General features: G+C 41.2%; 3 protein-coding genes across 4 annotated transcripts; 2 read left to right on the top strand and 1 right to left on the bottom strand.

Annotated features, from left to right (window-relative positions):
- Window positions 1–1,376: 1,376 nt before the first annotated feature.
- On the top strand, window positions 1,377–4,280 carry LOC133110160 (caveolin-2-like). The gene is made up of 3 exons (XM_061220059.1): window positions 1,377–1,574; window positions 2,998–3,185; window positions 4,130–4,280. The coding sequence occupies exons 1-3, from the start codon at window positions 1,377–1,379 to the stop codon at window positions 4,278–4,280; spliced, it is 537 nt and encodes a 178-aa protein (XP_061076043.1).
- A 3,794-nt stretch (window positions 4,281–8,074) lies between these two features.
- cav3 (caveolin 3) lies at window positions 8,075–11,702 on the top strand. Its single transcript, XM_061219681.1, has 2 exons — window positions 8,075–8,327; window positions 9,671–11,702. The coding sequence occupies exons 1-2, from the start codon at window positions 8,217–8,219 to the stop codon at window positions 10,010–10,012; spliced, it is 453 nt and encodes a 150-aa protein (XP_061075665.1). The 5' UTR covers window positions 8,075–8,216; the 3' UTR covers window positions 10,013–11,702.
- On the bottom strand, window positions 10,729–26,320 carry oxtra (oxytocin receptor a). Of its 2 annotated transcripts, XM_061219680.1 has the most exons (4): window positions 26,160–26,320; window positions 24,901–25,891; window positions 24,756–24,792; window positions 10,729–12,533 (listed from the first exon to the last, which is right to left on the bottom strand). In XM_061219680.1, exons 2-4 carry the CDS (start codon window positions 25,654–25,656, stop codon window positions 12,286–12,288), a joined length of 1,041 nt encoding a protein of 346 aa, XP_061075664.1. In that variant the 5' UTR covers window positions 25,657–25,891; window positions 26,160–26,320; the 3' UTR covers window positions 10,729–12,285. The 2 variants fall into 2 exon arrangements, with proteins under 2 accessions (XP_061075664.1, XP_061075663.1); XM_061219679.1 differs by having other exon boundaries at window positions 24,756–25,891.
- Between the last annotated feature and the right edge of the window lie 1,215 nt (window positions 26,321–27,535).

Below are 27,535 nucleotides of genomic sequence, written 5' to 3'. Positions count from 1 at the left end.
ACATTTGTTTAACTTTATTGAACATTATTTTGATTACTGTGACTCCATCATCTTTTTACTGTAAATTGTGGTCTGAGTGTATACCAGTATGATTTGACTGCTCATGTCTTACCCATACACAGTGTGTTGTAACATGCTGTCATTACATCTTGTCACCATAACAACAGAGGCTATATCTAATCATGCCAATATCCAGCTCAATAAGGAAACTATTCAAATCACATAAAGTATTTAACTTGGTCAGTGCCCAAGGATCCAGTTTCACATACAGTAGGAGTAGCCTGAAGTGCTGAAATTCTAAAGTGATAACAATTAGAATGCAAGCTTCCACTGCAGCCAGTAGAGGATGCTGCTGAACCATTAATACAGTATTTCACTTTGACCCAGTGTGTGTGTGTGTGTGTGTGTGTGTGTGTGTGTGTGAGTGTGTGTGTGTGTGCGTGCGTGTGTGTGTGTGTGTGTGTGTGTGTGTGTGTGTGTGTGCATGTGCGTGTGTGTGTCACAAAGCATAGAAAGCAGCTCTGCAATTATTTGTACCAGTTATAGGTACTAGATATTTTTTCAGTGTATCTAACTCCTAAAGCTGTCTATAAAGAAATCACCCATCAGGGAAAGCATAAGGTCACCAGAATGATCATATTAAAGATTATAATCCAATTAATTTATTCAAATATAACTACCTTGAAAGAAAATTAAGCCATGCTGCAAATAATATATATATATATATATATATATATATACATATATATATATATATATATATATATATACATATATATATATATATATATATATATATATATATATATATATATATACATTATATTTGAGGCAGAACAGTGAATTCTCAGTAGTTTTTCTGTCTGAAACAATACTATTGTTTGCGTTGTATCATACATTTAATTTTATTAATAAAATCAAAGCTTCCAAAAATCCACTGTCATTGGAATTTAGATCATCACATGGTACACACCTTTTTTTTTTTTTTTTGAATGGTAATATTGGAATAAAACTGCACATGTTCCTCTCGACTGTTAGTGTTCAAAAGTGTGTCTCGTTATCTTTCATTTTCCCACAACTCCGACTTGCCCCACACTTTAGAGCAGCATGGGCCAGCTACATTCCACACGTGTGTGATAATGACTCCCTTATTTAACATGCTGGTCTTAGAGTGTCGGAAATGATGATTCTTGCGAAAGTCAATTTGGAAATTCCTTCAGCAGTGGTCACTTTCTTAATTTATCCTACCAATCGACTGATCGAAGAGCACGATTGGTCACTTGTGCCACCGGGTGGGGCGGAGAGGTTAGCCGGGGAGGGGGCTTTGCCCGTTGAATTGACAGCATGAGGAGGTTCATGCTCCACAGACGGGCACCATGATCAAGGAGGATTCCCAGGAGGTGACCAGGATCGACCTGGAGGAGATCGAGGAGCAGTCTGAGGAGGAGCGGTCTGAGGTTCGGTCTGAGCTGCAGTCGGAGATCGGGTCACAAGATGGTGGCCGCTCCAGTCAAGGGACCACAAGGCCCCTGCAGCAGGACCGGGACCCCAAAGGAGTCAACCAGTGTCTCAAGGTAAGTAACTGCTATGTTTCTGTGGTACACAACCGGGTAGAGTGGCAGTTTTCACCCCATGTGAAATTACATTGCCCTGGCTTTGTGGGGAAATGTTTTGCCAATATATGAGGCAAATGCGAATAGTTCAGTTGTGATATGCTAATGGAACTTGTATTGTCAGGAAAATGTCAGTAGGGTATGACTATGGTGGTGTTGATAGTGTAGACGCTGTCTTGTGTGACTCATAGTTCGTAAGATAAGGGTTTTCACATGCTGAAAGATTAATTCCATATATTCCATGCTGATAAATAAAATGTCAAAATGAATCAGATTTGATACAGTGCAAGGAAATCTCATTTGACTAAGATTCAAGCCATTATGTGGAGATGCTGACCTCTGTAGGCAGTTTAAGGGTATCAGCTTTTTTCTGGTCTTGACTGCTCTCTCTCCCCATGGTACAGACCATTTGATATTGCAACCTACTGAGATCCAGCAGAGACCAAGCTCAAGTATTTTATTTCATTATACAACTTGGATGACAAAAAACATGTTGCAGTAAAAAAAAAAGACTTGATTTTCATTGAATGTCCCTTGCAGAGAAGGTTTCAGCATAGTAGATTAAGGCCAGAGACCCATGTCCCCTACAGGGTACAACAACTAATTTCCGGATTTTAGGATGATGAACAGAATGCAGATGATTGGCTAACATAAACAAGTCTGTTGAAGAAACAATTTGTTTTGTTAGTTGTTTGTTGTTTTTTTTGTGTTTAGTGGGTGGGGGAGGGTTAAAGGACAAAGGACTCTTAAATATTAAATTGTTAAGCACCATATACAGTAGCAGCATGAAATGGTATATAAACAACAACATGAAGAGATTATAAACAGTGATTTACGTATGCTGCCACTGGCCATCAACTGGGTTCATGGAGATGATATTGATTAGCAAATAAAAGTGTTTCTGAAAACATAACCAGCATTGCTTTGACATGCTGCAGACTGCATGAACCTTGATGTCTATGTGAATATGTGGACCTCAGCGCTGGAGATGAATGATTATACGTGCTCACATACTCGTAGGAAGCAGCAGCAGAAGCTCTCATGCGTGACATTAAATAATGGCAGAAGACGTATTTCATCAAGGCCATTCAATTTGCTGAGCAAGCCGTTGTTAACATGAGCTGATCATCATCCTCCCACACATGCAGCACACTGAAGCCCTACAGTACTGACCATATTACTACTCGGTCAGTTATCTGATTATTCTACTAGGGTTCAAGTTTTTAATCTATGCTACCACTCTGGCACTTGGAACAGTACTTCCCTCTAGGGTTTTCAGCGTACTGATCTGCACTTTATTGTACTTGGCTCTGGATAAGAGCGTCTGTTAAATGACTGTATGATGTAATGTAATGCCACAGTAGCCCTTCCCCGCCGCCTCAAGGTGACCTTCGAGGACGTGATCGCAGAGCCGCCCTCGGTGCGTAGCTTCGATAAGGTGTGGCTGTGGAGTCACGCGCTGTTCGAGGTCTCCAGGGTGTGGTTCTACAGGCTGATCTCCCTGCTGCTCGCCGTGCCTCTGGCGCTGATCGCCGGCGTGCTCTTCGCCCTCCTCAGCTGCATACACATATGGTACGTAGCGCAGTGGTTAAGGTAAATGACTGGGACACGCAAGGTTGGTGGTTCTAATCCCGGTGTAGTAGCCACAATAAGATCCGCACAGCCATTGGGCCCTTGAGCAAGCCCCTTAACCCTGCATTGCTCCAGGGGAGGACTGTCTCCTGCTTAGTCTAATCAACTGTACGTCGCTCTGGATAAGAGCGTCTGCCAAATGCCCATAATGTATTGTAATGTACGTCACCACCGGGGAAACGGCCCACGGAGTGATGCAGGGCCAGATGCAGTGACCTTTTGGGAAAGGGACAATTAATTATCTTACTTTTCCCAGCAAATTCTCCTCTTTGTGGTGAAAGGCAGTGTACAAAATGGATGTAGCCTGTGAGTGACTGGAAAAAAGTTTGGTAAATTCTGGAATGTCTGGATGTCAACCTGCAACGGTGAGCATACGAGACAGCATGCAGAGATGTTCATAGGGATACAATACATTATTTTGTACTGAGATGTGTGTATGAGAGAGAGAGAGAGAGAGAGAGAGAGAGAGAGAGAGATTAGGATGGCTTTATCTTCTCGCAGTAAATTATTTATTTGTACTTTGCCTTAAGTAACAGAAGCCAGGATGAGGCACTGTGCCCAAAACGTTGCACTGAGGTTGAGAATATTTTATTTGTAAAATCACATCCTGTGGAGAGTTATTTTTGCATTATCAAAACAGACCGTAAGTGTGAGAGTTTGGAAATCGAAAGGTAGTTGGAAATCATTTTCTGTTATTTTCTCACATATGAAAACAGAGAATTGCATACTGTGAATGAATTAGAATATCAGCGCAGGCTAGGTCCAGCGGAGGTGCTTCTGCATTCACAACAGTAATTCAGAAAAAGAAGTAGTGAGAGCAAAATAAAAAGTATCCTCAGCTATTTCAGCATCCTCTGAGCTCTCTGTCTCGTTTGTTTGTAAAGGTTGATCATGCCCTGTGTCCAGCTCCTCCTCATCAACATGCACTGGGTCCAGACCATCTGGGCCAGCGTTCTGGACATCGCTGTTGCTCCTCTGTTCAGCAGCATGGGGAAGTGCTGTGGGGCTATCACCATTCGAGTGGCACGGGACTGATCCACAACCACCCCCTTCAGGAGTCACGATTCCCTCATCGTCAGTGTACACAGAGTACGGGGAGGGGGTCATCAACAGAATTCCTCCCCAGAAAAGCCCAGTGCCAAGCTACAGTTACAATGAAAGGACCTGCTGCCACCCCTAGAATAAAGCTGACCCATGGCATAGGGGAGATCCTGCAGGTACTGTCAGCAGCTGCTGAGGTTAACTATTTAACTTATGTGAACTTATTATATGAAGGACTTATAAAGTGATAATGATATGGAGTGATAGTCTACCATTATGACACATTATGACAAAACATGTTACATTGTTTTCTAATATATTGAAAAATGGCGTTTAGTATCCATTGCCTGAATACGATGATGGTCGCTGTGTTTTTGCTCTGATGAAACGAAGCACATTAGCTGTGATTCTTAATAAATGATCCAAAGGGCGTTGCTGTCTGAATTCTTCTTCAGGTGTGTATTTAAAGTCATGATACTGAACACAAAGCAATAAAGTTGCTTTATTTGACTGGCTGCTTAGTGTTCTCTTCCGATTTATCAGTGGATAAGCTCATTGCACATACATCAGATATAGGCTGACTCTTTATTGCTGCCAAGGTTTTGCAGACAACTTTCTGGTAAAAAAAAAAAAAAGCCTGTCATGAACGAATTTGATTTTTAAATTGCCTTGATAGCAAAAGCAAATATTACAATATGTCATTCATCAAATGCAGATAAGATCAGACATTTTAATACTGCAGATTTGCCCATTTATGCAAATAACCTAAATCCAGCAAAGATGATGTATTTCCTTATCATACATATTTCTCTAACAGTAGACTAAGGCATGACCTCTGAGACTGACATGAACTCTGAGACTAAGACATGAAATCTGAGACTAAGACATGAACTCCGAGACTAAGACATGAACTCCGAGACTGATAGGCTCAGTTAGACACCCAGACAAACACAAAAAAATGATCCCCACTGCTGGTCCTTCAATACATTACAAATATTAGTTAGTATAATTACCCTTAGTTATTTGTTTTTCTGTTGCAATTCAGTGGATTCACAGATCGTACAATGGCTGTTTTGTTCTTTTGAGCAGATAGGTCATTGTTGACCTATGCCTCAGGAACATCTGTCAGCAATGTCATGTTATGGATCTAGTCTCTGTGACTGGAACACAGAGAGGAGTCCCTCAACCAGCCCGACTCTCAGTTGCGCTCATTAGAGTTTGGCATGGGAATGTAGCAGATGCTGGAGGAATGATATACTTGGGTGACAAGTACATTTTCAGAGGCCAGACCAGTGTTTCAGTAAGAAAAGTGTCATCCTCAGAAATGGTCTCTGGCAGATTCCCCCACTCAATCCACCATGTTGATGTATGTATTTTATCAAGTGAGTTCAGGCTTTGTTTTCAGTAACTACAAGACAAAATTATAGAAAGTTAAGCCTCATGACACATTTTTGTATTGTAATGCAATTGGTGTCATATTTAAGTAATTAACTATTCTTTGTAACTGCAGTTGTGTTCAAGGAGGCGATCTGATTTGACGGTGCATTCTTAGTGCTTCCGCATTTTATTGGAAACCGCTTTGAAAGGGGCCAACCATGAAACTAAAGATAAAATGTGTTTTATAGCCTCCCTCCAATGAGAAAAACATTCACAACAGTCCTGAAGAATTAGATACAAATCTCTTCCCAAAACAAGATTGCACAATTTCACGAACAGCCAGACTTGAATGAATTGAATTTGACGCAATAACGCCTACAAACATGAATTTGATGCAGCAATGCCTACAAGTGCTTCAAATAATAAGTACTGTTCATACAGCAGGAAGGCTAAGCTTAGTGTTTTTATCTGGTTATGTTTATCATCCCACTTCATGTTTCTCAAATCTTAATATTATTATTATACCAAGGAGGCCAGTTTAAGCATTACAACATTGTGATTTTACCCTAAATTTGACTGAAAGCAAATGTTTATTTTTCCATGAACTATCTGCCAGTCTCAGTATCGGTATCCATTAATGTGGAATTTTGTGAAAATATGTACACAATGAAAACAACATTTAACAGCAGAAAAAGTCCTTAAATTGTTTTTATCCAGAGGAATGCAGAAGAAAAATATTGGATGGCCCCTCTTGGTGGACAAATTCCCCTGGGTTCGAGGCGTGCCATTCGAGGACATTGTGGGCTCTGTGCCTCAGCCTGTAAAAGTAAATAGGGCTGCGACGTATCACACCATGCCCAATATGTACCGCCGTCTATTTCTGTCCCCCCCCGGGGACCAAGGCTCACCCTCCCCTCCTCTATTTCCTGTAATTAGTTTGGCTCCTGCCCCCAGCCACCATTTCATCCCAATCCACCACTCCAGCAGATGACCACTGCATAGTATGTGTGACAGAGGTCACATCCTGATCTCACAGCAGATAGACCCCACGGCCTAATTTCTGCTGTTTACTATCTGGGCATTTTTAAAGAAACGTTGAAGTGGCCAAGAAACCCAACTTAAAAACAGTCTATTTGTGAAAGAAAAGGAGAGCGGTTATTTTAGGGGTGGGATCAAATTTTATGACATTTATTTCAGCTAGAGGGAAATATTGATGTTGTATATCAAGGCAATTCTTTGGCACTTTAATGAGCAAAGACACAAGGACACCCAATGTCATCCTCAAACAGCACCCAAACTAAAATGAATTCATTTTGACAGTGTGACCATCCACCCTTCTCTTTCAATAAGCAACTTGTAACCTGTAACAAGACTGATATGCTTGGTTTCAACCGTGCTTGGTTTCAACCCAGCAAATTATACTGCTGCTATTTTCATGAAAAACAAATATCTGTCTTTATCTATAGCCAGAAAATTATTTACTTTCCAGAATTGCACTTAAACAAACATCCTGAGGTGAAAAATATTCCATTTAGGCATTCAGCTATATACATATTAGTGTTATATTGGTTCCCATTACTAGAACTTGCATACCATGAAAATAGAAAATAATGAATGGTATCAACTATATTATTTCATTGTAAATGTTTACATGGGCATGAAAACATATGTTCTTAAATATTCAGACAGTTCCATCTGACCCTGATCAACACATGCTGTTTTTCAACACCTGTCATTTTAATGAATTCACTGCTCCAAGCTGTTGAATATATATACACAGTAGGGATGACCAGGTTCAACTCAGAGCTTCTTGGGGAAACAGGTCATTAAGATTGAAATCAAAACAATGATGTAAATCAAAAGGTCCCATAAGATAACAAATGAAATCCAGAGACCCAGTGGTGTTCCAGGAATACATTTGGTCATATATGACCTGCAGTCGAACAGTTTCTCTGATTTACTGATAAAAATCAGTTGCTGCTCATGCAAGCAAATGCAATCATTCAGTTAGAGAGTTCAGTGGAAGCTCTTCCCCCGCAGCTACAGCGAATGGTTCTGTCACTGCATACACAATTTCAGCACCAAAAACGACTCCTCGTTTAACCAGACACAGTGACTCCTACAGGTGGCAGGAAGGAATGATATGTTTTTTTAATTCAAACTCCATGATGGAATTATATAGGCCAGCTTTGTCAATGGCCTACAGCATCACCTCGGGGTGGAAAATCATGTCGCCCCGCAACCCTGGCACGGCTGACCTGGCAGCACGGTGTGAAATGTGACACAGGGCCCGGGCTCCCGTTTTAAGAAACACTTTCTGACTGTGAGTTATGCGCAGAGCGTGGGCCCAGGGCGGGGTGGCAGGGGAGCTGGCCCGTGTTCTGACAGGAGGGGTCCAGGCTGTCGACGCCAGCTGTCGGTTGGCATTTCAGACGTGGCATCGGGTGAGCAGGAGAGGATCAGTGGTCTGAGGGGCGCAGGCAGACTGGTCTCGCTCTCGCTGCGAACGGAACCCCTCCGTCACCCCCGCCCGAGGCCCCTGGCACTGCAGCCATGGCGGAGCAGTACAACGCCACTGACGCCAAGATCTACAGGGACAGCAAGATCAAAGAGATCGACCTGGTCAACCGGGACCCCAAGCTGATCAACGAGGATGTGGTCAAGGTATGGCCTGAAGCCCTGGCCACTGGCTGCTCCGGTGTTACTGACTCTTCAGGAGGCCACTCATGCATCCTCTACATGATATTGTGCTGTAGCGAGTGGCAGCTATGCAGCCAAAAATAGCTCCGAGCCTACTCTGGTGCCTCAGTGAGATACTGTGTTTATTTGTGGAAGTTGAGGTCAGAACAGTTAGTTTGCTTTTGCTTTTCTTTGGATTGCATTTTTAATTACGCTGTGAAAATGACTTTTTACATGGGCCTAAACTTTTATTTTAATTATGTGGATTGTAGGAACCGTTTAAAGTGATTAAAAGAAGAATTCTAATCTTTATTAACTGGAATCTCGACTGGTTACTCATTTAATAGTTGCTATTTGATAATGCAATCTCATTACAACCTCAGAATTAATACGAACATTCATTAATCTTTTTCTACTTTGGCTTTCCTCTATCAAATTTTCAGTGACCTGTTATATTTGGCCTCTTTTGCAAATTATATTACACATTTCCCCCATTAAATTCCTTAGCTAAGACCTGCACATTTGTCTAATTTTGATAATATTTCTCGAAAATAGCAAGTGTCCAGTTTCTTAGCCATTGGATCCATATCTCTGGGGTTTGTATAGCTGATGTTCTGTACTTTCATATGGGCAAGTTGTACAACAGACTTTACATGTATGATTTCTTCACACCATTGCTCTTACTATACTGTATATATTAACAAATGTCATTTCCAGTACATATCATGAACCTGCCAGGAAAGGGGAGCTATAATTGCTTAGAAACCAGGTGTTTAGTTAATCACAGCAGGAGTATGGCATTTAGAAGCTGTAGTATAATCTCTCTGACCCTGATTCTCAGAGCTACTGTCTTTTTCTGTTTCTTTGTTGTTAGTTGAGCATGGCCTTTCCTTTAATATGGAAATTAGGAGCTCATACCTAACCAATGACATTTCCTCCATTTCTCTCCTATGACACTGGGTGACCCATGCAATATAAATGTAAATGTGCATCCAACCTTTGTGTCCTCCATTTCTGGAACGATTTGGATTACTGTATGTACTTAGAACACACCTTTGGTGTACATTTCATAATAGAAAACATTTTACTGACAAATATTAGAACAGATAGAATATTGAGACAATATTGTTTTGTGAATCTACTGTATATGTTGAATATGTCCATTAATATGCTCCTTCATTGAGAGAATCTCATGACACAACTGTGTGAATACATAAATACTAAATAGTTAAAGGGGGACCACATACAGTAGGTGAGTAAATATGGAATTGTTCCTTACTGTAATATTCCCCCTTCATTGACACTCTGTGGGCCCACTCTTTCCCCAGGTAGACTTTGAGGATGTGATCGCTGAGCCAGACAGCACCCACAGCCTGGACGGGGTGTGGAAGGCCAGCTACACCACCTTCACCGTGTCCAAGTACTGGTGCTACCGCATACTGTCGGCCATTTTCGGAGTCCCCGTCTCCCTGCTGTGGGGCTTCCTGTTCGCCTGCATCTCCTTCTGCCACATCTGGGCCGTCATGCCCTGCATCAAGTGCTGCCTGATCGAGAACCAGTGCCTGAGCCGCATGTACGCCATCTGCATCCACACCTTCTGCGACCCTCTGTTCGAATCGCTGGGCAAAATCTGCAGCAACATCCGGGTGGCTCTGCGCAAGGAGGTTTAGGGAGGCTTAGTTTTTTGGGGGGAAGGGTGGGCCAGGGGGTTCTGGTACCACTGCCTACACTTACCTGCCCGAGCCTCTGCACATCCAGTCAGCGTGTACGTCTGCTCTGAAAGGCTGCTCACTTTTTCCGCAGAGAAATATTTTGATTTACCACCAAGTTCAGAGTGGTGGGCAGGTCCCCACTAGCTTCACTTCACACGACTATGATATCGCTTAATGTGTTGAATCCTGATGGGTCAATGTGTCAATTATTAATTATTTATTCATTCAGTAAGCAAAGGGTTGTTCTGCCATGTTAGACAATGAAAATGCTTTTAAAAAATAAGCCAGTGTCAATGGCTCTAGATAACCTGCATGGATAGCACTCGGCTTGGCCTGATATCAGAATATTTCATGGGCGGTTGTGGTTGCACCTAGCCAAGTATGTGAAAACAAAGACAAAGCGATCAGCTGAAAAATGAGCTGTCTGCTGCCATACTAATCCACAACATGCACTGCTCTCAAAACAGACATGAAATATTGATTGAAGAGAATGACTGATGAAGAAATGTGTCAGGAAAAAATAATCTTCAGTTTCAGTCCTTCTTCTCCTCTCCTCAGTGTCAATACTGCTTTTAACCACTAGGCGGTATCAAGAGAAGCATATTGTGAGGACCTGGTAAACTTCCATGGATGGTCAGACAGATGGAGACAGACACACACATAGAAGCATGCAATTACTTTCGAGTCGCCTCAGTTTTAATATTAAATAGTTAATTCATTTATTCTTAACATAACATACTATTTATTTTCAATAAATAGCTGCTATATGTATATGGCTTAAAGGCTATCTGACCTATGTAAAGACAATACAACTGCCACAATTGATATTCACAAAGGAAGTTGAAAAGTTCAAGTTACCCCATGGGAATAATGGAATCACAATATTACCATAAAAGCTGCAAATTTGCCTTCAGTACATGGCAGCCACCTGGTCTATGTTCTACTGTAATTTATGTTTTTATAATGGATGCATCACTATATTCCTATTCAACAAATGCCTGTTTCTTTTTCTCATGTATTTCATATGTATGTTTTTCAATTATCATACAATTGCATATGGCTTGATGTATGTTTTCTGTATGCAATTATGTTTTAATGGCTTATGGTGGCCATACTGAATGTAAAAAAGGCTATATTGTGGAATTATGTTCTACATATATTTCTTTTTTTTAATTACAATTTTTATATCCACACCCAAAGAACTGTTTGAATAAAAGGAAAATGAAACCTTTTGACTGTTTAATATAAAGACAAGAAAACATAAAAAATGCGGTAAACAATTTTATCTTGCAATGACCCTGCAGTGAAATGTATCCTAAAATGTACATTAAAAGTGGTAAATCCATATGATCTAATCCATGGACAACAGGAACAAGAAGATCCAACTACAGACTGCAGTTACAAATGAAGTACCTTCAAATCTGGACAGCAGCAGCCATTTTCCTTTATTTAAATATTTTCCTATTTTTCAGATGACCACTATCATCATGAATGTTTCCCTCTACACTGGTACACAAACCCATGGTCAATACAACAGCAACAATATGTGACCTGCTCCTTGAGTAAAGCATTGTGTAATGTCTGAATATTCATGTTATTTGTGTGCCCACCTTTTTAACACTTCCAGAAATAAATCTACAAAAACACAGCCAAATAATGAATAGTTTACTGTGCTATATATAACTATATTTCGAACGAGACCTAGCTAAGTTTGTGTTCTTCATAATGGTTTCATAAACAATTTAGCCATCTACACCATGTACAACAGCTATGTACACAAATATATGAAATATATTTCTCATTATTATTTTCTAGATGGTATATATAAAAAGTAGTGTGATATTAGAGAGTGAGCCTTCACACAGGAAGATGAGAGAGGGTGGCACAGAGATGGACAGCTGAAGCACAGTAGGCTTAAAGAGTAGTGACAGAAGGCCAGGCTTTAGACTGCAGGCTGCAGGGTCTCTGGTGGAAGTCTGTTTGCTGAAGCAGTGAGGAGGTACGGTGCTAGAAGAGCTCCGTGTGGTGAAAGAAGTCTTTTTGGTGAAGCAATGAGGAGATATGGTGCTAGAAGAGCTTCGTGTGGTGAAATAATTTGGTGAAGAAGCGAAGGTGTGTGGTGTTTGTGAGGTTTATGTGGTGGAGGTCACTTTAGGGAGGGAGGGGGAGGAGAAGGTTCTGGAAGCCGGCTCGGGGACCGGGAAGGGGGGGTACGCAGGCCGTAGCGAGGCTCATGTGAAGGAGGTCTGTGTGATGCTCTTCTGGCTGCTGGTACTCTTCATGGCGAAGGTGGAGGAGTTGCTCTTGCGGCTGGACTCGCGCTCGCAGTGGCCCTGGTACGACTTCAGGTAGGGCCCGGGGCAGCACAGGAAATGCTGCCTCAGGTCATGGAACAGGTGGCCAGCGAAAAACATGTAGATCCAGGGGTTACAGCAGCTGTTCAGGCTGGCCAGCAGCATAGAGATAATGAAGGGCATCTCTGGGGGGCAGAGAGTGGGGGGGGGGGATAGTTTGATTTACCATTCAGTTTATCATTTTATAAAAAGGACAGCCAAAAGTAAAGCATAATGACTTAGCATATACCCCACAGTTGCACCGACTTCTCAATAGACTTGAAATCAGTAGAAAAATTTACCTGACATAAACTCACCAAGCACTTTATCAGGAACATTTTTACTTTATTACACCTACTTATTCATGCGATTATCTAATCAGCCAATTGTGTGGCAGCAGTGCAATGCATACAGTCATGTAGATACGTGTCAGGAGCTTCAGTTAATGTTCACATTAACCATCAGAATGGGGAAAAAATGTGATCTAAGTGACTTTGACCATGGAATGATTGTTGGTGGCAGACAGAGTGGTTTCAGTATCTCAGAAACTGCTGATCTCCTGGGATTTTCATGCGTACTAGTCTCTAGAGTTTGCAAAGAAAAAAAATTCCAGTGAGCAGCAGTTCTGCAGGCAGAAATGCCTTGTTAATGAAAGACGTCAGAGGAGAATAGCCAGACTGGTCAAAGTGTACAGGAAGGTGACAGTAACGCAAATAACCACAGATTACAACAGTGTTACGCAGAAGAATATCTCTGAACACACAATACAACATAACTCTAAGTGGATAGGCTACAGCAGTAGAAGTAAAATAAATAAGCCTAATAAATACAAATTAAATATTTCTTTTTAATACGTAACTTACTCCACTACCTCAATGAGAACAAAATATGTTGTTGTTGCAATCATACCTCATACAGCATGTGCCATAATGCTACATTTAGTCATACACAATAATTGTCATTGCACTACTCTTTGAAAGCAAACAAGTTAGTACTGCTTGTAAGGGTAATTTTCTTAATTGATTCTTGTGTGTTAACATACAAGACAATCATGTGATTACAAATAACCTTTTGGTGATAATCCTTATTACTATTAGACCACTTTCTGAATTAAGTGCTTACTATGAGTCTTTCTCTGTCTCTCTCCCAGCAGACAGACAGCCTTTGACCTTAATGTCTCTGCTTCTCAGCTAGCACATTCTGATCTTACAGCAAGGTGAACATGGGGTATTCAGAAGACAAAATACTGATAAATGTTTGTGGCCAGCTTCATGTCTTTTTGTTTTGGTAAAGCCCCCCCCCCTTCTGGAAAAGTGTGTATAAGAGTCTTACTGTGTCTGATGCAAATCTGAAAGCCGGTAAGCTTTCTCACTTTCTGTCATTTCTTTGCAAATAAATACGAAAGTTAAACTCAAGTATAGCTATCGTTGTTTTTACTGGGATCTGTTTCATCAGACGATGCTCACCTGTGAAATGTTAAAAACGGCATTTCTCCCTAGCAGTTTGGCGATGAGGATGGGATTGCTAATGTGGTTCTTCCCTATACAGAACACCCTGCATGTCCACCAGACCACTATCAGCAACACCCGGCACAGCTGCGCCTGCACCCAACCACTGAGGAGCAGAGTCCAGTGCTGCGAGACCCCCACTTTCCAGCAGTGGGGCTGCGGATAGCGGAGTCAGGCAACAGCCTCAGCAAGCCCAGATTCCACGGGAAAGGTAATTTCCACCACGGGCGAACTGCACAGAATGCCCAAACCCCAGAGTGGGTCAGGAAGACCAGGGTCTGACGGTCCTGCAACTCGTCTCTGGAAGCTGTCAGAGTTGCAGGCCATGTGTGTGGAGGTGGTGGGTGGAGGAAAGTTTGGTGAAACTGTTAATGATGTTACAGAAAAATAGGATGCACACAGCGGAATGGGGAAACCTGGAGATAACATGCCAGTCTCACCCCATACGGAACCCAGCTGACTAACTGCTTCATGGACGGTTTGCGGAAAGAGCTGGCTTCAGCAAAAGGATAATGGACTTTGGGAAATGTCCCCAGGGTAATGTCATGATCCAAAACCCTGGTGCCTGCCCCGGATGGAATGGCTGGATGCCACAGGGCGCTGGTGTTTTCCCGAATCCTGGCAGCCAAACTGGATTGCAGGGTGCATGCACGGGGTGGTGAGTCCACGGGTTTTCTAAATCGAACGTCTGCAAATTCATTACGTATCAGGTCGTTAGAAGTAAATAGGCGAGCATGAGACTTTATTGTAAATATGGGGGCTGGTCATTCTGTAATAACAGCAAAATTGTGGGGATCAAAGCTTCCACCTTGTGGAAAAACTATGGTCAGTCAAGATGCCGGAGGAGGTAATACAACAGAAAAGTTTATCATTCCTTTACTGGTTCAGGATAACAATGCGGGTTCTGCTATCATTTTAAAATATGCATTTATATTCTCTCCTGTATGTCTGGTAAACCTGCTTGGCAGAGATATTAGGATTGGTTGTAGAATGCACAAATGACGGTTTAACAATTGGTAGAATTAACAGTGTAGAAAACTTTGAAATGTACTTCTATGCGTGGGATCTGGACAGATGCCCAGGCACAGCTAAGGCCAGGTAAATATGCCAGTGATGGAGGAACTAGGATGTAGCAGAGAGATTGAGAATGTGTAGAAGATTGATGTAAAAGATGTACTGAACAGAAGAAAAAGGGGTTTGAGTGCCTTGCTCAGACGAAATGAGGCACTGGTGAAAATCCAGTGAGAATTAAAAGAAAACTGCATGTAGGGAAGGGATAGAGATTTTGAAATGAGGAGAAATGGTATGGTGAAACAAAATTGTGTACAAAATTGTTTTTGGTAGGACAAGATTTTTGCATTGTCTGTACAACTGAGCTCAGCACAACAGCCATTTTGAATCATTTTGGGAAGCACACCCCATGTGTCTCTGTGTAAAGTCTCAAACAAAAAAATGGGAGGACACAGGACCCTGGGTTAAATTATATTTGGACTACAGACTGGGGTGACATGGCTCAGGCAGTAAGAGCAGTCATCTGGCAGTCGGAGGGTTGCCGGTTCGATCCCCGCCCGGGCTGTGTCGAAGTGTCCCTGAGCAAGACACCTAACCCCTAAAAATGCTCCTGACGAGCTGGTCGGCGCCTTGCATGGCAGCCAATCACCATTGGCGTGTGAGTGTGTGTATGAATGGGTGAATAAGAAGCATCAATTGTACAGCGCTTCGGATAAAGGCGCTATATAAATGCCAACCATTTACCATTTAGACTGGGAAGAGACAGGAGAACTCACAAAATATTCTCCCTCTCTGTGTGTTACTGCACACCAGTTTCCAGATTCTCTGACAGCTTTCATGCATTGCCTTGTGACACTCACATTTGCATGTGTCAGACCCAAACTGAGTGCAATTCCCACTCAATTGTGGGCCATGCCCAAATATGATGTGGGGCTCATGACTGGGGCTACTCTACTTCAAGTTAAGTCAGAGTACAGGCTATGTAAATGCAAATATCCCCTCCGCCTAGAGGCTGAGGAAGGAATTGGCCCTGTTTTTCATGCGTTGTTCAAAGCTGGTATTGTGGTTCCCTGCCCTAACTCTCTGTGCAATACAATTCCGTCTGTAGAAAAAAAAGGAGGTGTAAACACTGTACTCCAGTTGTACCTAACCTAAACTACTAGTTTGGCCCAAGTCCCGGGCAATGCAAAACATTTCACTGTGATCAATCTAGCTAATGTTTTTTATTTTTTCAGGATGCCGCTTGATATTGATTCCCAGTACTGGTTTGCTTTTACGTTTAAGACAAAACAATACACCTGGTCTAGACTACCACAAGGGTATTCTCTGCTGCTCTGTAAGAGAATTCAAAACAGTTCCAAATACTAAATCAGTATGTTGTTGACATTTCAAATTCAAGATTCGCTCAATCTGCTAAAATTCCTAGTAACAGGGCCGCAAGGTCAAACGAGAAAAACTCCAGTTCACCCTGATTGAAGTTATGTATCTAGGCCACAACATTTCTAAAGCAGGAAAGTCTTTGGGAACTGACAGAATCCAGGCGATTCTCGATTTTCCTAAACTCCAAAGTAAAAAAAAACAAAATAAAATGATATTTTCTAGGCATGACAGGTTATTGTAGACATTGGATCCCTGACTACTTGGCCCACATCCTAAATCTCTCTGCTAACAATAAGGTTACATGGACAGAGACTGCTGACATGTATTTTCAGAAATTAAAATGAGAACTGACATCAGCCCTGACTTCGGGCCTTCCTGACATTAACAAACCATTTATTTTGACTGTGAATGAGAAGGCTGGTTATATGACTTCTGTTCTTCTGCAAAAACATGATAGAAACAGGCCTGTTGCATATTATTCTCAGAGACTTGATGCTGTCGCCAGGGGTCTCCCCCCTTGTCTGCGATCAATTTCAGCAGTTGCTTCTGCTGTGACGGCTTCTACATCGATCGTGGCATTTTGGTCCCTCATGCAGCAGCTGAAATTCTGCTAAAGCAGAAAACTGCTCATTTCTCATCAGCCCCACTTCTGGGTCACTTGTTTGCCCAGGCTGCTGAACTTTTTTTTTGCTCTCAAATGTGCCTGCTATTTGTCCCAAGGTAAAACTGTAAATATTTTCACTGACAGCAGATATGCTTTTGGAGGTAGTGCGATTTCGGAACACTTTGGGAACGCAGAGGTTTTCTTACTTCTTCAGGAAAAGCTATTCAATATGGACATTTGGTGCAGAGCCTCCTAGAGGCCATTCTTTTGCCTACATCTGTTGCAATATGTAAATTTACCACTCACACAGGCCAGCCAAATGCTATCTCTCAAGGAAATTCTGCTGCGAAGGCCACTGCCTCAGCCCCTCCCAACACAACTCTCAGTCTGCCCACACAGGGACGGCACCTGCCGGGTCCACGGTCTGGCAAGGCCCCATGGTTTTCCTACTATGCTAAATTGGCGCATGGACAAGATCATGTGTCAAAAAGGGGAATGGTATCTTTAATTTCCCAGTGTTTTTTTCAAGTTATGCATACATTATTTGTGAAAAATGGCCGATGAGAACTGGATGTTACCCCCCTGGGTTGATGCTAGACAAGGACCTAGCAGACACTCGAATGGTAAGTTACTGTGTTCAGCTAACCAATGTTCTGAGATCTCTGCATCAACAGGCTCGAGTCAGCTCTCCCAGCGCCAGCCAGTGGCCCTCTGCATGATCTGCTGGCTGTTGTCAGCCAGTACCTATATCTCCGCGTCATGACCCTGAGTATGATAACGCATTTCTCCTCAAACAACTCCCTGACCTTCCATAAAATACTCTCATACACTGGCACTTACGTATACGATAGAGACCAGATGTATAACCGCCCCGATGACCTGATTCTCCATTTAGATGGGATTTTGTTTTTTTGTTTTTCCTTTTTTTTAATATTTTATATTAATAATCATTTACAATATTATTGATAATACAGATTTTTATGTGTGTTAAAATAATCAGTAAAACATTAATGATGTTACTCTCAGGTTCTGTGATTTTCTGTATCGTTCTTATGGTTTTCAGTCCTTCTTTCCCTCTGTGTCTGTCTTCCCCTGCATCCCCACTCATTCATCCCCCCTGTTCTTCATTTAGTGTCTCCACCTCCCACTCCTGATAAAGATTTCCTTCCTGTCTTTCTCGCTTGCCTCTCACCTGTTTCTTGTTGTCTGTTCAGTTCTGTAATTGGTTCCCCCTGCCCAGGTTCTTGACAGTTACACCCATAATCAGTACATTGTTAGTTGCATAATCACCTAATTGATTCATACATGATTACAATGTTTATCGGATCTTCTTTTTATCTACAACTTGTGATTTTGTTTCTCTACAAGGTTTTGCTTATAAGAATCATCAATTGGTCACTTGCTATGTGCGTGCATCTGCCAGTATCCAGAAGCGACGCTTAGCTGTTCAGAGAAAAGAAAGCTGGGAAAATTTATTTTCCTGGGAAAAAAACTGGTTTTTCGATTTCCCCTGTGATACTGGAGCTCTGCACTGCACATAGCACATAGCTGACCATTTTTGTCATCCACGTTATGTTATTTTAAATCAATTATTACCAGACTGAGTAGATGTGATCAGAAAATTGTTTTTGTTTTCATGAAATGATAAAAGGAGGGAAATGTAAGGGTAATTTTCTTAATTGATTCTTGTGTGTTAACACAAAGACAATCAAGTGATTACAAATAACCTTTTAGTGATAATCCTTATTACTATTAGACCACTTTCTGAATTAAGTGCTTACTATGAGTCTTTCTCTGTCTCTCTCCCAGCAGACAGACAGCCTTTGATCTTAATGTCTCTGCTTCTCAGCTAGCACATTCTGATCTTACAGCAAGGTCAACAAGGGGTATTCAGAAGACAAAATACTGATAAATGTTCGTGGCCAGCTTCATGTCTTTTTGTTTTGGTAAAGCCCCCCCTTCTGGAAAAGTGTGTATAAGAGTCTTACTGTGTCTGATGCAAATCAGAAAGCCGGTAAGCTTTCTCACATTCTGAAATTTCTTTGCAAATAAATACGAAAGTTAAACTCAAGTATAGCTATCATTGTTTTTACTGGGATCTGTTTCATCAGACGATGCTCACCTGTGAAATGTTAAAAAGGGCATTTTTCCCTAGCATGCTACATCGCACACACACACACACACACACACACACACAATGAATCCATAATGTGATTAGTTCATGTGTCAGCTGTGATGTGTTAAATACGGTAGTCCCCCATTCTTGCGTGAGGGGTGATATTTATGCTCTGCAGACTCCACTGGTGAGCTGACATTTGGTGAATTACTTCAAGATTAACAGAACTGGCTGCTGTTCTGTATTTAGCCTCTCTTGTTGATTTCTAGTCTTTACTTTTGCCTTTGTCCAACGACTCCTTTCGGATCAGCCTGAATGGGTTCAAGGACTGTTCTGCTGCTGGAGTTACATAAACAAAAATGACAGAGGCCAGCCAGCGGATCCACATGAACTTACAACACCCGATAAGGTGTGCATTTACCCTTCAGTAATAAAACTCAAGATTTATGAAGCCCGAATGTCTCAATGTAATTTAATATGAAGGCGTTTTTAATTGTACAAGTCTTTCTAAAGAGGGAGAAGCACACGCTGGTGTAAACAGTGTCTACTCAATCGACTTTAACCGGACAAAGGGAATGACTTTCCCAGACAAAAGGTTGATTTCATGGAAAGGCCATCTCAGGCAGCTCGGATTCCCAATTATGTTAAGGAGCACCATTTCAATTTGGAAATGTAGGTCACATCAGACAAACCTAAATCTTATTATGTTTAGTTCTTATATCTTATCTCCACTATGTTTACATTCTAACAGAGTTACATCATTATTCTATCATTTTTCAGTGCTAAAAGACAAATATAATTGTCCTTTTGCTAGCAAGCAGTACAATTATTATATTCTTCAGAAAGCTAACACACACCCAAGAAGCTGAACTCAAAGTACACTGGCAATAACCAGAAAATACCAGCCACTGCACTGCTAAACCATGGCTAATTTGTTAAAGGGTTTAAATATCACACTTGTAGCTGGGATGTGTGACTGGTTGCAGTGTAGGCCTTCACATTAGACTGACGACAGTGAAAATGCTTGAAAAATACAGCCACTTGCTCTACACAGCACATCTGTGTAGAGCAAATATGACAGCCTTTAAGTTATTAAGTATTATATTTGAAACAGACTTTTGTGCTTTTCTGAAAGTACTGCACATAGAAGGCCTGCCTGAGACCTTTAGCTTAGGCAAAACTTTTTAGCTCAATAATTTGCCATGGTACTTTTTTGCACCAATCATTGGTTTTGTTTTTAGTTATCCATGTGCAAAAAGGTTTTTCATGTCCTAAATGTCTTAGTAAATTAGGCTCAGACTGCTGTTCTCAGTTCAGACAAAGAACATTCACATACTGTACAAAAAACCAGGATGTTAAAAATGAAATGACAATGGCATTTCCCATGGAAATCCTGCAAAATACCGCATTGTTTTTTTCCCACGTACATGGGACTGTAGACTACTGGCTTCAATTCAGATATCCTCATGTCCTTAACAGTTTGGATTAATAATGAATAGATATCACTAACAGCTAAACTTAATTGAGTCTCTTAAGAACATTCATTAGGGAGATTTAATATCATGGTCGAAATGCTCCTAGTATCATGTCTTAGCTTTTGTAAATGTTCCTGTGCAACATTGTTCACTGCCACAAAGCATGTGCTACACACACAACATGAAACACTCTAGCTGTGTTTCACATCAAGTCATGAGCAGTTCCTTTGAGCTCTTGGGCTTATCGCACATCAGACTGAGTGTCTTCGCTTGTGACATGGAGGGAGGCACGTAGTGCGGAAATTGGTGTTCCAGGGGGATTGGGCAGTGCATCAGCTGGCTCTTTTGTGAAAATTGCCAGGATAAACAGACAAGCAGCCAGCTTTGGACCCTCAAGGTGTGTGTGTGAACACAAGGTTCAGATGATGGACAGCAGGACCCTTACTCATCCCTTCAGACGGATTTGGTTCCTGACCCACTGCCGCACACATTACTGAGGCAATGAAACCAATACACTCCCCCTGAGAAGCCATAATGTGGGTAAAACCAGTATGAAAGTTTTGAATTTAATGACAAATGAAGGTCATTGAAATGGCAGCCCCAGAATGAAATAACAACTGAGGGGATGTATCAGGGTACGTGTGTGTGTTCTGCATTTGTGTGTGTGTGTGTGTGTATGTGCGTGCGTGAGTACATGTGTGTACGTTTCTGTGTGTATTCATGCGCAGCTATGTGTAGCTCTGTGTGTGCTCTCCCTAAAAGCTCTCCTAAATCTCAGATGGGGCACATGGGGCTTCAGTTAAGAGCACTGAATTTATTTACTATTTTAAGATTGCTATTATGCTGAGTTTACCTTGCTTTGGAAGAAGGAAGGAAGCAAACTGTTTTGATTTCTTTTATTCCTGCTTTACTTGCAGTTTTATGCAAGGGTGGGGGATATTTTTATCAATTGGCTCTCATTAAAGATAACCCCTACACTCTGGATCCCCTGAGCAAGGGAATTCCAGGAAGTAAATGAGCGGTAACAATGTTGAATTCACTGCCGGTTCAGCATATGAGAAATGAGTCTCTGTGCAGCTGCTATATGGTAATATACAGTATGGTACAGGTGTTTAAATGATCCTGGCTCCATCCTAACTGCATCTGGAAGCTGGCGCGACTGTCACCGCACTTCAGCACACACTAACCAATCGCAGATGGGCCTCCATGTTACTTTTGGGTCTGTCCTGAATGCACAGGCAGAAAGAGAAGCACACTGCATCTGAAAACATTTAGCCCGGGTCATCTTCTTTCCTTCACAGGATGGAATGATTGAAGCAAAATAATCTGTTGTGCATTACGTTATGGCACAATTACAATGGTCCCCACAAACTCTTCTGAAAAAAAAAAACTAAAAACATTTTAAGTTGAGTTCCTGGCCATAAACACATAAATTCCCTCTCGCCCTTCATTCCCCCTGTTTCCAGAGGTGGAAAAAAGGCTCACGCAGTCCCCTGCTGTGGCATGATGTGTGCAGATGAGAGAGGACTGAAGTGGAGTCCAGACTGCTACCAAAGCCATGGTGTTCCAGACCAGGCTACTTTAATGCCTCCTTCCTGCCCTCAGTAAAGGTCAACCGGTGCACACAGACTCATATGTTAAACAGAGGCAGAGTGGCTCATGATGAGTCAGAATGAATTACAACTGACACGTAAATAGTGTCTTTGCTAAGAGGCACCCCATTTTGCTTGGGCATGCTGGAGAGCTAGGTGTTCTACCATCTTTATTCAAGATGTAACAGGTAACATAAATGCACACACTATTTTCTTACTCACAGATTAGGACACAATATATTTCCTGTCTTATTTTCTGATTAATGTTCACATGCACAATATATTCTCAGTTAGCTTTACGGGTGTGTCTCTTACACATTAGCAGGGGAAGGACTAGCAGCTATGTGTACAAACAACCTCATACTGTACCAAAGGCTTACTACAGTCAGACCCAATGCCACATCCGTTTGGTACTCAATGTTTCTATGACACTCCAGAATACTGCCTGGCAGCCTGCCCAGAGGTTTGATGTTGTGTTTTAGAAGTCAGTATAACCCAAAGCGAGACAGTATGAGCTTGAATTATCACACACAAACACAGACATGCTCACATACACCTGTTCTCCTATGTGCAAGCACAAACAAGCAAACAAACCTATTTTAAACAAATCTCACAAACTGTTTGTTAAGCATCCAACTTGGACAAATAGGACCAGCCAAATTGCAATCACTAAAAATCTCAAACAATCTAATGAGCTCAACTTCAGTAAAGATATTTCCATTTACTCACGCCTAAAATTTAGTAAATGAAAATTTAGTAAATGAAACTCTAGACTAACTTTAGAACTGAAGATACAGTTTACAGTGTATTGGGCCTCTGGCTCGTACACATGTTTTCCCATAGCATGCAAGATGCTTGGTAATTTACCTCAGTACTTGAGAGCGTAAAGATTTGCATAGTCTCTTGAAGTATTCAAACTTCTGATTTTGATACTTTAGATTAAAAAAAAAAAAGTTTAATATACAACACTCCTGAGAGGAAATTACAGTGCTCCAATGGCAACAATGGATGCTTGCAATGGAAAAAGGATATGCTTTGATGTAATTGTATATTTACTTTGTGATTTGGTGCTGAAAATGTGCTTCCTCCTTGATGCTCTTCTCATTTAAGCAAGCTTGGGAATGCAGTAGGCCCGTAACATATATTGAGGGCTTTGGGTAGCCTCAATAGATGTTTGGCGACATTAAAAAGTACAGTATCTTGGCAGGAAGATCGTGGTAGGATTTGTATCAGTGGAATATATGCTGGAGATGAAGTCGTAGCATACTCTCACATGGGCTATATGGCGCACACAGAGGATTAGAAAAACAGCAATTGCCATTCTCTAAAACGCCTAATTCAGGCTACTTACTGTTACTAATATCACACAGCTAATTATTATACTGTTGTATTATACTACCCCTCGAATGCATGCATTCCGGGTAGACGTACGAACTTTATTTGGTGACCTTATTAAAATATGGAGTAGTCTTCCTTTGTGCACGGTTGAATTAACATATAATGTTTAACAATTAAAAGACATGAATGCAGAGCTGTAAACGCAATCATACGGTCTTGCACTGCCAAAAGACATTGTGTCGTTCGGACTGAAGTGCGTTGAAGCAAGGCACGGAAATGCAGCGCACTTCGACGTGCCTAATTAGTAACAACATCTACTCTGTATGCAGCAGTCATGAATAATTTGAAGAATGATTAACTCAAGGTAATTCATACACAACTGGATACTGCTGCAAGTTATACGCTGGACAGGCTACAACGAGGTAAACATGGACGAATTAGCCTTTAGGCACTATTCGGCGTATTAATTTCAAACAGCTCTTGAACACCTGAATTAATTCGCCTGGTACCAACTGTGTGGAGATTCATTAGCTGTTGCGTGATCGTTCTTTCCTTCTTAAAAAAATAATAAAAAAGACGTTCTTTGTTTTGAAGCAATGTTTTTCAACAAAACGGTGGATAAAGCGATATTATGTCCTCATTTTCAGAGGAAAAGGACTCTTTGAATTAAATCCAATCAAAATAAAATCCATCAAAAAACAACAGCATAAAAACACAACAAATGTAGCTATCATGAATAGAGTACGCCCATGTAAGATAATTGAGTAATCACAACTTGTTAAAAAGTGTTGCTGCTGTGCGTAGTGGTGTCGCCAATATCTGGAGAATGACGCGTTTTTGTAAGGCAAAATAATAACCCAAAAAGCAGACACAATTGATATTTTTACGCCACAATAATAGAAATTGTGACAAAAGTCAGTGTAAAACGAATAGGCTGCCAACATTCTGTTCAAACAACAATAAAATAGCTCTTGAGATCGTCTCTCTCTCTGTCTCTCTCTCTCTCTCTCTCTCTCTCTCTCTCTCTCTCTCTCTCTCGCTCTCTCTTACTCTTACACACACACACACACACACATGCAGGAGTATCTAAAGTAGACTACTTGTACGCTCGCTTCAGGTTGAAATGTAATAATGCTTGGAATTGATTTATGTCTGCTGATCATTCATTTAAAATATGACCATTGTCGATTAAAGTCGTATTAAATGTTGCTGTTTATATTTCGTAGTCAATTACAAGCTTTATTACGTTTACATGTATATTAACGGGAGTTACCTGTAGCCAGTCTGCATACTGATGGGGTATTAATTAACCAAATACCTCACGATGACTGAGAGGGTACCTACCTTCTCTGGGTGCGTTAGGATCCCAAGCTGACCACATCTGTACGAAGAAAAATGGTGTCCAGCAAACGATATATGCCAGGACTATCACAAAAGTCATTTTCACAGTTGTGATCTTTGCTTTGGAGATTAGATTTACACTGCTCACCCGCGAAAGCTCGGTTCCTTTTGAAGTCATAGGTGTGAGCGTAATGCACTGCTCTCTCTTGGTTTTCAGTTTAAAGTTTTGCCATATTTTAAAGCTTATCAGTCCATAGCAAATACTCAGTACGGTCACTGGAATGATGTAGATGGAGAGACTAATCCACGTCACGTACGCTTTAATACCCCAGGGCAGCACGAAGTCCCCCCAGCAGTCATACACCCCGGATCCAACCTCCGTCATTGAGAAGATAAACATCTGAGGGATGCTGAACACGAGGCTGAGTACCCAGGAGGAAATCACAAAGAAGCGGTCCTTTCTCCTATGCAAGGAGCGCAGTGGCTGGCAGATCGCTAAGCACCTGTCTATTGACATCAAAACAAGCATGTAGGTTGAGGCAAACATTCCAACGATTTGCATGTACTTCACCAACCTGCACAGAATGTCTGGTCCGTAAAACCTAAATGTGATATCCCAAATGAGTTGTGGCAAGACCTGAAATATTGCCACCACTAGATCCGCTATACTGAGGTGCTTCATAAAATAGTACATTCGAGACTGGCTGTGCTTGGTCGTGTGGATAGCGAGTAAGACGCACAAGTTGCCAGCCAGAGCCAGAAACAACACCAGGGCTAGTACTGTCACCTCTACTTTGGCCACTTCTTCGTTGCGTTTCAAAGGGTTCAGGGTTCCATTGCCTCCAGTTCCGTTGCCAAAAGTTGTGTTACTTAAGGATTCGTTTATAGACAAAAAGTGATCCATCGCGATCACGTTCCAGTGTTCATAAGACCTTATCCCCGCGGCGTTGCTGACGGGTTTCACCGCTCAAACATTGATGTTTTTACACGGTTATGTCTTCTTTTGGAACTTAACAGGTGTCAGGAAATATTGTCCGATCACTGAATTCCCCTCCTACATTTGAATAAAGTGCCAATATTTTATTCCGACTTGAACGGAGTCATCTTCTCTGCCAGTGCAGGCTGACGCCTGAGTAAGGCTGGAAGAAAAAAGCGCACACTGGTTTACAAATTATATAGCGACAGCCTTCTCATGAACAGCATAACATTTTTTTAAAATAAAAATATAAACATAAATAGCCTACATGAAAATCACAAAATATACAAAAGGTAACAAAACACGCCACACACGCATTGAATTAAGATACACCTTCCATTATAACATACTTATCGTCAAAGATGATAAAACAATCAAAAGTATGAACGATAAATAATGTACATATGTCTAGATAATAACAACATACATACCTGCATTTTTTCGTGCACAAAGAAACTCCATCCTTACACTGTTACATATTGGTTAACTAGTTATTTCACTTTACATATTTTGAAAACGTGCTGAAGGTAAACTGCTCACGCAGTTGCATCCTAGGCATCAGTCCAGCAAATACAGGAACCAGCCTCCTTCTATGTCCGCGCGCGATAAATGCCCCACATCTTGGTATTTATACTGCTAGTATATCTTTGCAACATATTGTGAGCGTAGTTGCGTGACACATTGCTACCACTCGGTGGCCCTATGTACCGGATAAACGCGCGATTGTGGGAAGAGGGAAGAATAATAAGCCTAACCTGAAATGTCTGGCTGGAAAACCTCAAACAAGCTTTGTTTCAAACATTGTTAGATTAATGTATTTACGGACCAAATATCATTATAATAGACAATAAAAAATAGCTCTCATAAAATATGTTTATTACAGATAGGCTACACTGCGAAGATACGTAGGCGATAAGAAATACCAGCGGGCAAGGACAGAATATTGAAAACGACCAATTTTTGTGTGCACCTGTTAAGCAATGCCTACACGTAGGTTTCACGTGGATATGGTGTATTTGCATGGGTTGGCCTGGCCCTATACACCTTTATAGCCGACAATGGATTTCAACTTTGTCAAATTGACCATGCTAGTATGCTGCAGATCTGTGTGCCTAATCATTTTTAATATCTACGAATAAAAATTCTAAAATCGATTCGATTATTGTAAACTGTCCCCCAGTATGTAGGCCTATTACGTCGATATCACAGTAATCACAGATATCACTATAATAAGCCTAAGGGGGTAAAAGGAGGAAAACTGAACGGCATCGTGAAATGCAGCTACCATAGATTTTACTCCTAATTGTTACTGTAATTCAAAAATAATTACAGTAACAGTAACTAAAATAAAAATGCATTCATGATGTTCATTTGTATAGTTTAACCCGTTAAGAACCCCTTTTCTTAACACAAGCTTGAAAATTGCATACCCACAATTACATGGTTACTATTGTTGAACCATTGACTACAGGCATAATCCCGGTGTGTTCTTTAAGGTAACCCTTTAGGGTTTGTTTTCCAAGAGTCAGAATTACACAAATTATTACTAAATGACAATATCACCAAAAATGACCATTTAGTATTGTTTTTTTATTTCTAAGCTATGTCTTGGCAGTTTTCCAAAAAGGACATTTGGAGAATCCAAAAGGACACTATAAATGGTATTGTGGGTCTTATGACGTGTAGAATACTGTATTTTGCTTTACTAAAGTATACAACACTTAGAAAAAAGGGAAAAATAAGTGTTTGCACTGTCACCCTCCCCCTACCTCTCCGCTCTCCTCAGATAGCGACAGGTCAAGAAGAA

The sequence above is a fragment of the Conger conger genome, chromosome 14 (genome assembly GCF_963514075.1).
Source record: "Conger conger chromosome 14, fConCon1.1, whole genome shotgun sequence".
NCBI classification, from domain to species: Eukaryota; Metazoa; Chordata; class Actinopteri; order Anguilliformes; family Congridae; genus Conger; species Conger conger.
Note: the sequence above shows the minus strand (reverse complement) of the source record. Positions and strands in the feature narration are given on the sequence as shown.

Excerpts from the sequence above, each read along its gene's own strand:
- cav3 (XM_061219681.1), top strand. The coding sequence starts at position 8,217 with ATGGCGGAGCAGTACAACGCCACTGACGCCAAGATCTACAGGGACAGC. Across the intron at positions 8,328-9,670 it reads TCAACGAGGATGTGGTCAAG|GTAGACTTTGAGGATGTGAT; the intron begins GTATGGCCTGAA and ends CTCTTTCCCCAG.
- LOC133110160 (XM_061220059.1), top strand. The coding sequence starts at position 1,377 with ATGATCAAGGAGGATTCCCAGGAGGTGACCAGGATCGACCTGGAGGAG. Across the intron at positions 1,575-2,997 it reads GAGTCAACCAGTGTCTCAAG|GTGACCTTCGAGGACGTGAT; the intron begins GTAAGTAACTGC and ends CGCCGCCTCAAG. Across the intron at positions 3,186-4,129 it reads CTCAGCTGCATACACATATG|GTTGATCATGCCCTGTGTCC; the intron begins GTACGTAGCGCA and ends TTGTTTGTAAAG.
- oxtra (XM_061219679.1), bottom strand. The coding sequence starts at position 25,656 with ATGGATCACTTTTTGTCTATAAACGAATCCTTAAGTAACACAACTTTT. Across the intron at positions 12,534-24,755 it reads TCCTAACGCACCCAGAGAAG|AGATGCCCTTCATTATCTCT; the intron begins GTAGGTACCCTC and ends TCTGCCCCCCAG.